The 14,408-nt window shown below is 41.9% G+C and overlaps 1 protein-coding gene across 3 annotated transcripts; it reads right to left on the reverse strand.

The window, feature by feature from the left end:
* Positions 1–750: 750 nt before the first annotated feature.
* On the reverse strand, positions 751–13,953 carry zdhhc11 (zinc finger DHHC-type containing 11). Of its 3 annotated transcripts, none has more exons than XM_061230431.1 (11): positions 13,719–13,953; positions 8,209–8,430; positions 6,876–7,054; positions 6,044–6,145; positions 5,563–5,687; positions 4,543–4,698; positions 4,283–4,398; positions 3,479–3,537; positions 2,074–2,137; positions 1,846–1,927; positions 751–1,438 (listed from the first exon to the last, which is right to left on the reverse strand). In XM_061230431.1, exons 2-11 carry the CDS (start codon positions 8,428–8,430, stop codon positions 1,293–1,295), a joined length of 1,251 nt encoding a protein of 416 aa, XP_061086415.1. In that variant the 5' UTR covers positions 13,719–13,953; the 3' UTR covers positions 751–1,292. The 3 variants fall into 3 exon arrangements, with proteins under 3 accessions (XP_061086415.1, XP_061086407.1, XP_061086423.1); XM_061230423.1 differs by lacking the exon at positions 13,719–13,953 and adding an exon at positions 13,326–13,712; XM_061230439.1 differs by lacking the exon at positions 13,719–13,953 and adding an exon at positions 10,356–10,642.
* Between the last annotated feature and the right edge of the window lie 455 nt (positions 13,954–14,408).

Consider the following 14,408-nt stretch of genomic DNA (forward strand, 5'->3'; position numbering starts at 1 on the left):
GCGTTCTCCGGCTGGGTCAGTACTTATCGCTGGCCTCGTCTCTGGAGAATTCTCATTTTCCTTTTGAGACAGATTAAAAGATCCGGTCCTTAATACTGGAAACATTTGGGGTTGCATGTACAAAAAATGGATCTTCACTTCGTTAGTCATTACAGCGGGGGATACGATTGGCACCTCAATAATCCATAGGATGTCTTTGCATTTTGTCATTAATGCTTCCTCTTAAGATTCGATGCGGAATGGATCATTCTAGATGGAAACAGTATAGGAGGTTGATAAACTTGCAGTGCAGAACAAGGCGTGCTACATCTGGAATTTGCATATGCAGTTCTTAAAATAAATCATATTTCTTGACTTGACAGCATTTGCGTCGTCTCCTCTGTATACTGGGGTTCAGAACAGAGAGGTATTGTCCTACACAACCTCGGTGGGTGGTAGTGATTTGTCATGGACATTATATAATCCAACGACCACGGGAATTTGACAGCACAACATGGCACTTATTGTAACTGCATGCATAATAGTGGTGGGCAGTAAAGGAGGACGAAAAGTGCTGATTTCACTTCAACCCCGAACGACAGCAGTCATGTTCTAATAATGAATGGTATAGTCAAACAGTTGACCGAAATCCAAAGTTAATATTATAAAGTAAACGCATTCAGAATGTTCAGTTCAGGGAAAGGTGCCGATATCTCCTCCCAGTGGCGAAGGGTGCTCATTGCGTACGAAAAACATTTTCTTGTGACCGTATTTGACTCATTTGGGGTATTTTATTATAAAATCTAAAAGATAACCAATGAGTATTATGATAAAACACTGAGAACATAAATATTTGTAAAGCAAACAGCGAAAACACATAGTCTACTGTACATTTTGATGCCATTCCCTTCGGATTGTGACATATGTATCCAACAATATAAAATACAGGTGTTAAAAATATGGCAGTAACAAATGTTCTGATGAATTTCTTCACTGCTGCTGTTGCTAAGTTCAGTCAGCCAGCAGGTGTAAGGAGGAGGCAGAGTTCAGTGTTTAATATTAGGCCCCCACAGTGGCCTGGAGATCCTGCTCATCTTTGCGCTTGGTTGAACACATTTTTCTCCAGAGGTCACAGGAGCTGCAGCGTGAGGGGACCCCCACAGTGGGTTCCAAGTTCCAGGCTGCAGAATTGGACTGCAGTCACGTGCTGCAGGAGCTCCTGTTCACTGGCTGTCTCCCGCTCCGTGGTTCCACCGGAGCCTCGGACTCTGAGAGCATAAGGGAATACCCCCCTGCGTGCTCCGACAGGACAGCTACGGATGCTGGACTGTGAGCGTGGCCACGGAGCTCCCAAGCTGGTTCTGGGCGACGGGCACGCCTTCTGCAGACGCCATGTTAGCGTGTCCGGAGTCAGGCGGCTTCTCCGCTCCCTCCACTGCGTCTGCCTTCACGACTTCATCTTTCCAAAGGAAATAATGTCAGCTCAATCAGCAGTGGTACAAATAACACTAATACAAATAGAGTTCAGTACTCTCGTATTTGTTCATTATTTGGCTAATAATAGAGGTGATATTGTACTGTATACTGTATACTATCCATGGATACAGTTGGTTATCAACTGAAGCAATTGAGGATAATTACCTGGTTTAGGGATACAATAGTCACATGCTAACTGGGTATCAAACAGCCAACCCTCGGTCCTGTTCCTTAATAAGCCACTATGCTTCAGATCATGAGAGTACATGCCAATTATTGGCTTAGAATTAGCTGCATGACTGCATTTAGGGGTTTAAATTTGACATCAATAGTGTCTCTAATACTATATGAAATACAACAGACAGCAGTGATTTATTTTATTTGGCTCACCTGGTAGTGTTGGTTTGGGCATTTTTGACTCATAGTATAGACCTTCCTCCACATCACCAGTTGCTTGTTTAAAATTGTCCATCTGAAAAAAAACATTTTCTTTTAAATTGTGCCTATGTTGAAGTTAAAATGCAAATCAGAATCCATTCATTCATTTCTAATGAGATTTCAGGAAATAGTAAGAATCGATTGTGGTAAAGTGTAATGAAGTTAATTGTACACGGTCACCTCAGTACAGATGGCTCCTGAGAGTCGACTGCTGATCTGCCCTCTATCCTGATACTTTAAGGCACTGTGATTCAAGAGGACATAACATAGATTGGCATCAGCCTGTGGAACCAACATTTTATTTCACGTTTCATATCACTTTTCAGAGAAGAAGCCACATCCATTTTACCCCTATCTGACTGTACAGCTGCATTAGGAGTCAGAGCCAATGCTGACAATTATTGCCCTTTCATTGCATCACCCACAATTATCATGACATCACAATGAAAGCTGGAGTCTGCTCAGAGTGGGGTGACTGCCTGCAGGTCTAGGCTGAGATATTACTGGAGAAAAAGAACTGTTATTATATTTATATGTGTTTATATTTATTTTTATATTTCCAACAGTACAGCAAATACACTTCACAACAGGGCCGATGGAAGCCTTGCGGAGAATTATTTTTATTTGGCAACACTGAATTGAACATATTTCCAGTTAAACGTATTACTGTTGAATACAACTTCAACAGCAAAATATTGATAATGTAAAATGTACTTATTTATTCTCCTTTTTCACCCAAATCCTCCTATTCCTTGTGACCATCTTCCAAACCCTCAAACTGCAGAGGATATTACACTGTAAGGTGGCTATTGAGCTTCCTACAGTACCAGAGTAGAGTCCCATAGACACAGTGGGATAGCCGGGATACTGCTTTAAAGTCCATGCCAGAATGTACCACACACAGAGTACCACGAATAAAGCATGGAACTCATTTCAGTTTGGACACTTTAATGCATCTTTAATTTGAATGAATAGTGCTGCATGGTTTACATGGTGCCCAGCTGGGTGAGAGGACAACACTTTTACACCCTGCGGAAAAGTAATCCCTTATAAACACAGAAAGGAGGGGGGGGGGGGGGGGGGTTGGCATGGAATGTAAAACCTTTTATGAATGTTTATGTAGCTGTCCAACCTAAAACTAAGCTGTCTTATTGTGAGTTTACCTAGGAGCAGGAGTCTTATTTTGTTACACATTTAGTTGTTCTGAGAATATTTCTGAAGGATCTTTCACAGATTCTGGGTAAATTACAAACCTAACAAAGCTGCTTCATCATTTTGGGGCGACATGGCTCAGGCAGTAAGAGCAGCCGGTTCGATCCCCCGCCTGGGTTGTGTCGAAGTGTCCCTGAGCAAGACACCTAACCACTAAATGCTCCTGACGAGTGGGTTGGTGCCTTGCATGGCAGCCAATCACCGTTGGTGTGTGAGTGTGTGTATGAATGGGTGAATGAGAAGCATCAATTGTACAGCGCTTTGGATAAAGGCGCGACATAAATGCCAACCATTTACCATTTCACATGACACATGGGAAGCACAGGTCCTGCCATGAAGGCAAAGTGCTGATATGACTGTGACTAGGCCTTACCTTGACCTTCCAGACAGTGGTGTATCACATTCAACAGATTTCTCCACAGGGGGCAGATCCTGCAAACAGTCCCATCAAAGTCACATTTTAGAACCAATACATTAAGAAAATGCAATAATTTGGGATTAATTAATTGAATGAGGAATGTCTGTCACAGTGCACCCAATTATGAAGCCCATGGCATTAGGCTACTGTGTAACCTCCAGATGCATTCAGTCATGGAAAAGCACCTCTATAGTTGAGTTTCAGCCTGGCAGCAGTTTTGAAGCACTTAGTTTTACCGGCCATAACAACCTTTCCTTGTAACACAGTTAGGTTTAATGTATGCATTGCAACATTTTTCAGCTTCTCCTAACTGGTTGGACGTAAAAAGATTGTACAGTTGTCCATGATTTATTTGATTGTGTAGCTTACCCACACATTTATAATAATAATAATAATAATAATAATACAAGCACTAAATCTACAACTGTCACGGTCACTGTTACGATTGGTACAGAACTTAGATGAGGTCAGGCAAAATGAAGGCTTGGTCATTAGCAATGGTAATGGAATAAGGCTATGTAACGGGACGAAGGGAGTAAAGTAGGTTAGCATTTTAAATGACAGAAGTAAAATAAGTGTTGTACTTTCGGTGAATTTCATCCTAGCAGGTTTAATGATCATTCTCACCATCTTAAAATGCACTGCTTTGTTTTACCAATCCGCCAGAGTGTAATACCCAGTGGGTGCGCCAAGCCAGAGGAGGTTACATGTGCATGTATGGACATGTGTATATATACATGTAAAGCACTGGGGTGTTACCTGTAAAGAAGTTCCATTGGTGGTGGTGGACTGGTTGGTCCTTCCCTCCAGTTCTCGAATGCTCTGCAAGTGACGCTGTCTCACAATGTACTCATATGTGCTCATCTTCTTTATCACTGTGAGCAAGTAATATAAAAGTAAAATAGATGCATTATGCAGGCAATATGAAGCCATATGTATAATAATGCAAGTGACGCATGTGTAAAAGTAACTTCATTAATTCCCTTAATGAGTTTTTTTAGAGAAAAGTGAAGCCTCACATAGGTAGATATGGAAGCTCAGCAGGTGGCTGAGTAGCAGCAGGGAGGCCGCGGCCAGCATGACGGTGATGAAGGCGAGGGTGAGGATCCCGGCCGAGCTCATCTCCAACGGCGCCAGCGGCAGGAAGGCCAGCCACGTCCCGTTCTCTCGCACATCTGCGTAGACATGTCAGTCAAGATACGTCCCCTGTTCTCTCGCACATCTGTGTAGACATGTCAGTCAAGATACATCCCCTGTTCTCTCACACATCTGTGTAGACATATCAGTCAAGATATGTCCCGTTCTCTCGCACATCTGTGTAGACATGTCAGTCAAGATACGTCCCCTGTTCTCTCGCACATCTGCGTAGACATGTCAGTCAAGATACGTCCCCTGTTCTCTCGCACATCTGTGTAGACATGTCAGTCAAGATATGTCCCCTGTTCTCTCGCACATCTGTGTAGACATGTCAGTCAAGATACGTCCCGTTCTCTCGCACATCCGTGTAGACATGTCAGTCAAGATACGTCCCCTGTTCTCTCGCACATCTGTGTAGACATGTCAGTCAAGATACGTCCCCTGTTCTCTCGCACATCTGTGTAGACATATCAGTCAAGATATGTCCCCTGTTCTCTCGCACATCTGCGTAGACATGTCAGTCAAGATACGTCCCCTGTTCTCTCGCACATCTGTGTAGACATGTCAGTCAAGATACGTCCCCTGTTCTCTCACACATCTGTGTAGACATATCAGTCAAGATACGTCCCGTTCTCTCGCACATCCGTGTAGACATGTCAGTCAAGATACGTCCCGTTCCCTCGCACATCTGTGTAGAAATGTTAGTCAAGATACTTCCCCCGTTCTCTCGCACATCCGTGTAGACATGTCAGTCAAGATACGTCCCGTTCCCTCGCACATCTGTGTAGACATGTCAGTCAAGATACGTCCCCTGTTCCCTCGCACATCAGTGTAGACATGTCAGTCAAGATACGTCCCCTGTTCTCTCGCACATCTGTGTAGACATGTCAGTCAACTCTTACTCTGAAACTGTGGTGCAGTTCTCAGAACGTCAGGGTTCAAAAAGTGTTCAACGAAGACAAAGAGGATGATGAAAACAAGCAGCAGAATTCCCAGGGCAGCAGACATAACTGTCACAAAGAAAAACCTGGAAAATAAAATGGGAAGGTCAACTAATGTATGCCAACTCAAATCTCCATTTTATGATATCTTTATACTATACTATATATTTTATTTTGCTGTATTCCTACCAGTGCATCTGATAACTGATGGAATTACCAAGTTTTAATTCATGAGGTAAAATTTCAGTGTATGGCACCAAAGTTCTTCTATTTCAATTTGAGAGCTCAGGGGTGGAAAGTATCTGAGCTCCTTAGGAATAATATAAAAACAATCAATGGATAAAAAGTATATATTCTGCAGTGGCCAAAAATGCTGAAAAGTACCAATTCAAAACCAGAAAGAAAATGGTGCAGGTATGACCCACAATAATGTCTTTCTTACCAGTAGTTCCTCCCACCAACACAGTTGTTGAGCCATTTGCAGTGGTGGTCAAAGTCTGCAATGCACTTATTGCAGCTACTGCAGTGTTTCACTCTGGGACCCCTGTAGATAGATACATACTCTCAGTGAGCACTTTATTATGTATTTATTAGACTCAAGTCTTCTGCTGCTGTAGCCTATCCACTTAAGAGGTTTGACATGTTGTGTGTTCAGATATGCTCTACTGCATACCACTGTTGTAATGCCAGGTTATTTGCATTATTGTCACCTTCCTGTCAGCTTCGACCAGTCTGGCCATTCACCTCTGACCTCTCTCATTAACAAGGTGTTTCTGCCCGCAGAACTGCTGCTCACTGGATGTTTTTTGTTTTTCACACCATTCTCTGCAAACTCCAGAGACTGTTGTGCGTGAAAATCCCAGGAGATCGAAAGTTTCTGAGATACTCAAACCACTCTGACTGGCACCAACAATCATGGTCAGATCACATTTCTTCCTCATTCTGAGATTTGGTCTGAAAAACAGCTGAACCTCGTCTAATTTAGTTATCGCCACATGCTAGGCTGATTAAATATTTGCAGTTAATAACCTGGTGTACAGGTCTAATAAACTGGTCACTGAGTGTATTTAGAGAGGGGCAGTTAGTGAAAGTGTGAGAATGAGAAATAAGAACGTGAGTGTGAGTTTTAGAAGAACAATGAGTACGTACATTTATTTTCAAATATAAAATATATACATTTGCTCAGGCTTGCTGATTTGCAATGAAAAAAGACAGTGTGATAACCTGGCATTTGCATCTGCAATTTGGTGTAAAAATAGAGGACAAGGACATACACATCGACCTCACAGAGGTAGCAGTGCAAGTTGTGGATAACATGCGGATGCTTCTTCTTGTCCAGGACAGGCATGGGGTTGGAGTAGTTCTTCCTCGCAAGGACGCTCAAGTCAGCTGGGTCTATAGACACAGCTGCCAGATGAGCGACCAGGTGTATTGCAAAGGCTGCACCAATTACCTGCATGGGTGTTAGGGTCAAGGGGCAAAACAGGTGGGTGCCCCACATAGGTCACCAGGGAGACATAGTGCTGAAAATCAAATGGCACTATAGTTGTTCACACACTGTGATCTTTAAAGTACATGGATTTTAATGGAAAAATATCTTGTATATATTTTACTGTCTAACACAGGCAAATACAATCATGGCAGTGCTTGTGTGATTCAAAATAAGATGAAAGACTGTCAAAACCAGTAAGCACTGCCATTAAAGAACGCCCTGGAGAAGGTCCCTGGAAGAACAAATCAGAAAAAAAGCATTTAAAATGCATAAATAGTCCAATTATGCAGGTTTGCTATAAAAATATTTTTTTATGATTTGGTGCATTATCTGTGCATAGCTACACTCCCTTAGAGATGCAGAATATCCAAAAACATGCAATAAATTCACTTTATAGAGCCCCTAAGAACAGTGACTGTGAGCTCCCACAACAGGGAGCAATGAGATGTTTCTCCATTTTGAATGTGGCTGTGACAAATGATTGTGGAACAGGGCCCAAAATACCTTTTAGACGTTTTCAGGTTGGTTTATAAACAACAAGACGCGACAGAGAGGCAGGCTGCTGAAGAGAACTGAACTGCTGCCATTTATAAATGCCTCTTAACAAGGCGCATCAGGCCCCTATAAATCAAACCTTTATGTCAGTGTCATTAACCTTCTGGAACGGGGTGAGCGCTGACGTTACACGGCAACGGATTCAACACGGCGAGCGGTGGGGCTGGCCAGGGCGAGCGTCTCCGCTGGAGACAACGCAGCGCATCAATCCCCACACGCTAGCTCTGGCCTGCTGCCGCACTCCATTTTAGATTCAGTACCAAACCTGCTAGCTGGGTAGCTCATAGTACATTATATAATATGTTGTATTCTTTGTACAGTTAACTGGCAAAGGCCCATAGTCATAAGAGAGAAACTGCTTCACTTCTTCACTTACCTCAGGGCTATATTATTTGAGCGTTACCCTAACTGGAGAATTCGTCTTTGCATAAAAAAGCATTAAGAGATTACTTTGTCATTCCGATGACCATAAAAGTCTTTACGTTCTTTATCTCGCTGGTCTTTGTAAGGCATTATATTTGCTCGATATACATTCTTTATCTCTCACTCTCGAAGGATACACCGTATGCAGCATGACTCCACGGAGGGGGCAGAAGTGGAATGTAGACGCCAAAGCCGACCACAGCCATGTAGCTGTAGATGAGCCAGGCCACCAGCTGAAAGGCGTGGAGAGGAATGGACCAGCCGTTCACCCGTGAGCGCAGTGGGGGGGCCACCAGCTCGTTCCGGCTGCCCCCTCGCACGGGGGCCGTGCGCCGAAGGTGCCTCTGAAAGCAGTTCATCTGGAAATATGGGTGGGAAGGGCAGGGACGGGTGTGACAAATACAGTTACGGCCTTACACACAGCTGAAAACCGGCTTTCAGTCAAGCGTGAATATCAGTATAGGTCCACATACAGCAGATAAGTTCATCTGACCATGAGATGAGTCAGCATGAAGGACCCCTTAGCTGTACTGTGCAACCCTATCGAAACCAATAGCAGCTGTAGTGCCAACCTCTCACAACTCAAGGAAGAAAAAAAAAAAAAGAGAGCAAAGCACTGTATTTCAACACCAAAAAGTCTGTAGCCTCTGTCACCAGGCCCATTCAGACACTTGTTGACAATGCAAGAATCAGTAGAAGCCATCCAATTATCTCAGAAAATATTTATGACATCTGTTCTTTTGTTTCAGTGGTTAATCATGCCAAAAGAAGTCAATTTGATTACAGTATTTAAACTTTTCCTACATTTTATTGTACATGTAATGAAGACATGAAAAGGATTACTGCTTTCTACTTCCTCCTAGATGTACTGCAAAGGTTTAAATGCAGAAATATAACCCCCCCCCCAGTCTCAATGCAGTTCCAGGAAAAGCTCTTCCACACAAGACCAATATGTCCAGCATCACTGTTCTTTTACATTGCATTAAAGACATTCAACAGACACCCATATCCAGAGCAACTTACAATGAAGAGCAAATCAAACCCAGGGACATTCAGGACCCTAGAAGAAAGTACAGTTCCTAGCAAGATCTCCCATTCTATCTCACCAGAGATCATACAAAGAGCATCATTTTATAAGGACACCAAGAGCTAAGTATGCGCTGAATCCTGTGTGTTTATTAAAACAACACTTTCATACCTGATTTTTGCATCTTCTGTCAATTTGGGCATAAAAAGCACACATACTGCCAGCCGCCATTGCCTCTCAGCCCACGGTCCACCAGCTGAACTGTGCAGTCAGCTGGTTGGCTGCTCTGTGAGGGACACTTCATGCGCAGTTGGTACAGACAGACAGCAGGCACACTCCCTGAGCAACACTTCAGTCAATTATACGCTCTCCTGTGGGGCAGTCTGTTAACTCGCCCCTTAATGTGGCAGAGCAGGCTCTGTGAGGTAAAAATAACAATGGCGCTCGGCCAGGGCAAAGTTAAATATATTAAATATTTAAAACGGTCTATGTTCTAGCTCTAGTAACCCAGAATGCTTACTGGATTACCAGGCAGTTTAGCGAAAAAGACCTTTAATATTTTGTGTAGGGAAGATGGTTCTAGATTCAAAAATTGCTCAATTTGTTAACATTAGCTATGCTTCAGCCATTTGTAGTTTTACTGCCCAGCTAGCTACTGTAACTGGAGAATGTATGACTACAGAGCCGGGGGGAACTTTACAAAAGCAACTGCAAGTTTGGTTGCTTGACAACACACGCGTCAGAATTCCACTGATGTAGGATCAAAATGCTTTGCTAAAGTAAATCATAAGGTACGAGGCCTGGTTCCATGGTGACTGTTGCACAAAAGGTAACTGGATTGCATACAACTTCTTTCTCCAGGAAAGTACAACCATAATGAACTAATCCTGTAAACAGCAATAGTCCTGGCATGTTTCATTCATTTAGCCTAATCGGTTTTCAGTAAATTCCACAGGAATCATATTACAATGCAGATCAACATAACTAGTCAATGATAGCCATCAAGTTATTTTCTGTAGCCAATTTTTTCAGTTGATGGCTGTCACAAACTCAATCATGATGGCATCATCAGCTGCTTTGCCTTTGCAAAAAGTAACTGAAATTGCCACATACAACCACAAACATACGTACCCATCTGCCCTCTATTATACTGTATGTAGATCTGAGCCAATCAACTACACAGAGATCAGTCCTAATTACATAAAAAACTGAAGCAAAGCAAACTGTACATACTCTGTTACAGTGCGTACCACTCACCCACTGTAGTACAGCACAGCAGCATTGGAAGTACTGGGACAGTGGCTGCTGCCTCTCCTCATAGTGTTCTGTGGAGTAGACCCCACGTCCCCTCAAGAAGGTATACTGCCGGCTGCTGGCAGCAGTATTATTGCTACAGCACGAGGAAGAATGTGATGCAGACATGTCTGGAGGCTCCCAAATCATTACGCTGAAACTCAGCCTGACTGCAGTCAGAGTGAAGACACCACAGACGCCATGTCGCAGAAAAATACGGCTACCCAGAGGCCATTTTCTCTGTTTTTCACTCAGTGGTACAGATTACAAATAAAGCCACTTCCTTTTCTCCAGACTCAGGCACCGGGGAAAGCAGAAGCTACGAAGAGGAGGATGTGGTTTAGACTGAACTGGGTTGGTTAGTCCCTCCTCTTGCGACACTTTGCGATGATTATAACGCATCTGTTATCCCCTTGCTTAAAAAAGCTTTTATAATTCAACCATTTTATATCATCACAAGACTTCTATTATCTCAAGCTTTGTTTAGCCAAAGAGCATTCTTGCAAAATGGCCAATACCTCCGTTACTACCTACTAATAACACTAGATTAATGTCCAGAGTTTGTCGCTTCTCTAGGTCCCCATCTATGGGATGGAATGGCCACTGTATGGTCCAAACGGGGTTCACTCATTCCACTTTCATAACCATACAGAATATATTCTCAACATGCAATACAAGCTCACTGGCTCAACATCATCACACAGGGAACGAACATACAACAAGGTTAACATGAACGGTTTAACATGACACAGGGAAGTGATGTCAGTGTCTGAGTGGAGACGGTGCAAAGAGACCCATTTGTCAGATGAGGTGGTTAGCAAGGACTACAATGTGAAAAATGTATCAGCACAACAGATCATTGGATGGTTGAGTTATTTGGATTTATCAGGATTATACGTACTCTGAGAAGAAAATGAATGACTGAAGGTTAAATCTATCTGTACAATAATTTCATATTATATTATTTATTCACTTAACAGACTCCCTCATGCGGTTATTACATATTATCTGTAGCTGTCCAGTCATTGGAGAGGAGATAATTCAGAGATGTTTTCAGGGTCTAAGGTACCTAGAGTTATACAAGGACCAGCGTGATCATTGCTGCTATAATGACTCACTTTACAATAAGTTTCAGCAATTGTTATTGAAAAATTATTCAGCACCACTTTTTCTGAAATTAATACATATATTTGTGACTTTTTGCTGTGTTTCAGAGCAAATGTACACATTTAAAAACATGATTGCTCACTACAGCTGCACTTGACTTAACTTGACAGGAGGTCAAGTTAAGTTACAAACAAAAATGATTTTCTATTGAAAAGTGTTAATGTCCTTATTAAAGGTAGATGCTCATTTGAAGGATGCACACGCAGGATGTAATTTCCTAATACATCATGCCAGTATGATTCTTACCAGCAGTGCATATAAGCCATGTGAAGGCTTTTGTCTGTTTTCTTATTGTGAATTGTTTTCATAATGCTTTCTGAGTACCACTGCACGTGGGTGTTGCCAGCCAAAAGGCCATCCATAATGTTGTGTGCAATAAATGGCAGCTAAAGCTAGCAGCCAGGGCACATTCACATATGAATGTGTTTTTCAAAACAAAATTCCTGTACTGGTGCTAAAAAAAAAGCATTAAATTATACTGTTATACGGCTGCGGGGCCATAAGCAGGCGCTGATGTCGCCTATTGGGTCAAGCCGACTGGCCACAGAGCCACTATGCAAACCAGCCATTATGTATCACTCACAAGATCAACCACCAAACACTATGTAGGTGATTCTGCACACAGAACACACTGGTCTTCGCTGGAAAGCAGAACAAGGTTTCATTGTGCGTGTCGTTCCCGCCCATCTCCTTGTTGTCAGTGACATCACCATAAAACCATGGAGCAAGGAACCTTCCTTTGTGTCACTTTCCTGAACACAGAGACTAGGGTTAACAGTCCTATTGATAGATCATTTTCAGGCACTTCCAAGTGTCAGCAAACCACAATTCTGGCTATCTTACAGACGTACTCTGTTTAAATTAACTCAAGTCTGCCCCCAGAGGAATGACAAGAGAGTCATCCAGGCAGACAAATTGGTATTGCCAATTCAAATGATGTTTTCCATTAAATAATAATAATAATTTTTTTAATCTATGTTTGTAAAATATTAACATGCATTTGTATAGGTTTGTAAACATGTATATTTCAGCATACATATATATCTGCTAGAAATGACAACACAGGCACTGAGCTGAAGCATAAGTCTAGACTGCACAGAAAGATTTAGCTCCAAGCTTCATATGAAATTTCATACTGAAAAAGGCTTTGACATGCAGCCACCATAACTACTTGTAATACTTTATTCGTGTTTGTTTTGTTGGTAGTAGCTAATCATGCTGTACAGTATATGCTTTCCTGGCTACATACACACACTCCTGTGTGGCTCTTGTTTAAATGACAGTGAGTGAAACCCGGTTGCCTAGCAAAATAACTCATGCATCCCAGGTTTCTTATTTGCACTCCTATCTGACAAATGAGTCCATCACGCGCTCTGTTTTGTTTAACAAATAATGCAGCCATGGTTTCCACAACTATATTTATGAAATACATAGCTCAATATTTTGTCCTTATTCCTGCTTGATGACACAGGGAATCAAATAAATCACTTAAATAAAATTCGCTGTATAGTTGTTGGGTAGGTTATAGCTTGTCAGCTAATTCAATTCATTCAAATTAAATCGTAAACTAACTGCGCTCAACATTAAATTGACCAATTAAAACACATGAAGTTAAATCATTACAAAACAGCTGTTAGTTGTTTAACATTATATGTCAACTGCGAATCCGAACGATAAAGTTAATTTACTTCCACACAAACATATTTCTTAAAGTAATAGGCCCATAACAAACACATCTGATCAATCATATAGTAAGAGGCTACTTACATTCATTTTGTCATGCCGTGGCCTGCAAAAAAGTTTCTTATAAATACAAAAATAAGTTAGCCTATAATCGTTTTTCAAAATTCAGGTTCTTTACCGGCCTGTTTTGCTCATTGTTTCTGTAACTAGCTAGCTACCTAATCAGTTCTGCAGGTGAATTTTTTAATCCCCAGGCCATTCAGAAGTGAATAGAAGATTATTGAAAACCTGCACAGGCCGTGGCTGTAAAAGAAAGCACAGCCGTAACGCATCCCGTCCGTAAAACTGACGTAGACTTTAAGTCAAAGTCAAAAAATAAATGCACACAATTACTATGTAGAACTGAGGACTAGTTTCACGCCCGTCCGATGAGCAGTTGTAGAACTTATCTCGTGCACCACTGCTATGGAAACTGACCTAGGGAAAGCCACAGTCCCCAAGGTCTTAGAGCGCGTCTTTTCCCGTAACCAGCTGATTTCCTTGAGTTTGTCTGTTCAATGTGCACCTGCGTTCATCGACTTTGCTTACCACATAAAAATGAAACGTTATAACTTATCCCTATGTTTTTTCATAAGTAATTAATATAAAACATAGTAATATAAAAACAACATCTAAATACGCGATAACTTCCAGCTGATCTAGATATTATACAGGAGTCAGCCTATTGGATGTCCAATTGTGGTACCTGAACTCTGTAAATTAACAAAAGAGGAAGATTATAAAGGGATGTAGTTTGACATTTCATGTTTTTGAACCGGTTAAACGGTTTGTGTCTGTGTGTGTGCGCATGTGTGTATGCGTGCGTGATTGCGCATGGAGGCTCTTGTAATAGGACAAGCACAATTTGACAAAACAGCACACAGCTTGAAATATGAAATCTTAAATTGAATCCTCATTTTAAATGTATTCCCAGATCCTTTTGCCATATGCAGGGCTTGTACAGTCTGCTCTGTAATGATTTAAGATGGTTATGTTATGAAAAATATAGTCTGAATGCAAATGGTAAATTATGCACAACAGCTCTTGCTGAGCAGTGAAAATCCAGTCCCTCACAGGGGAAGGGCATGCTTACGTCTGGAGGACACCAAACTGTAAACAAGCTGTTTG

Source organism: Conger conger, chromosome 1 (genome assembly GCF_963514075.1).
Source record: "Conger conger chromosome 1, fConCon1.1, whole genome shotgun sequence".
NCBI classification, from domain to species: domain Eukaryota; kingdom Metazoa; phylum Chordata; class Actinopteri; order Anguilliformes; family Congridae; genus Conger; species Conger conger.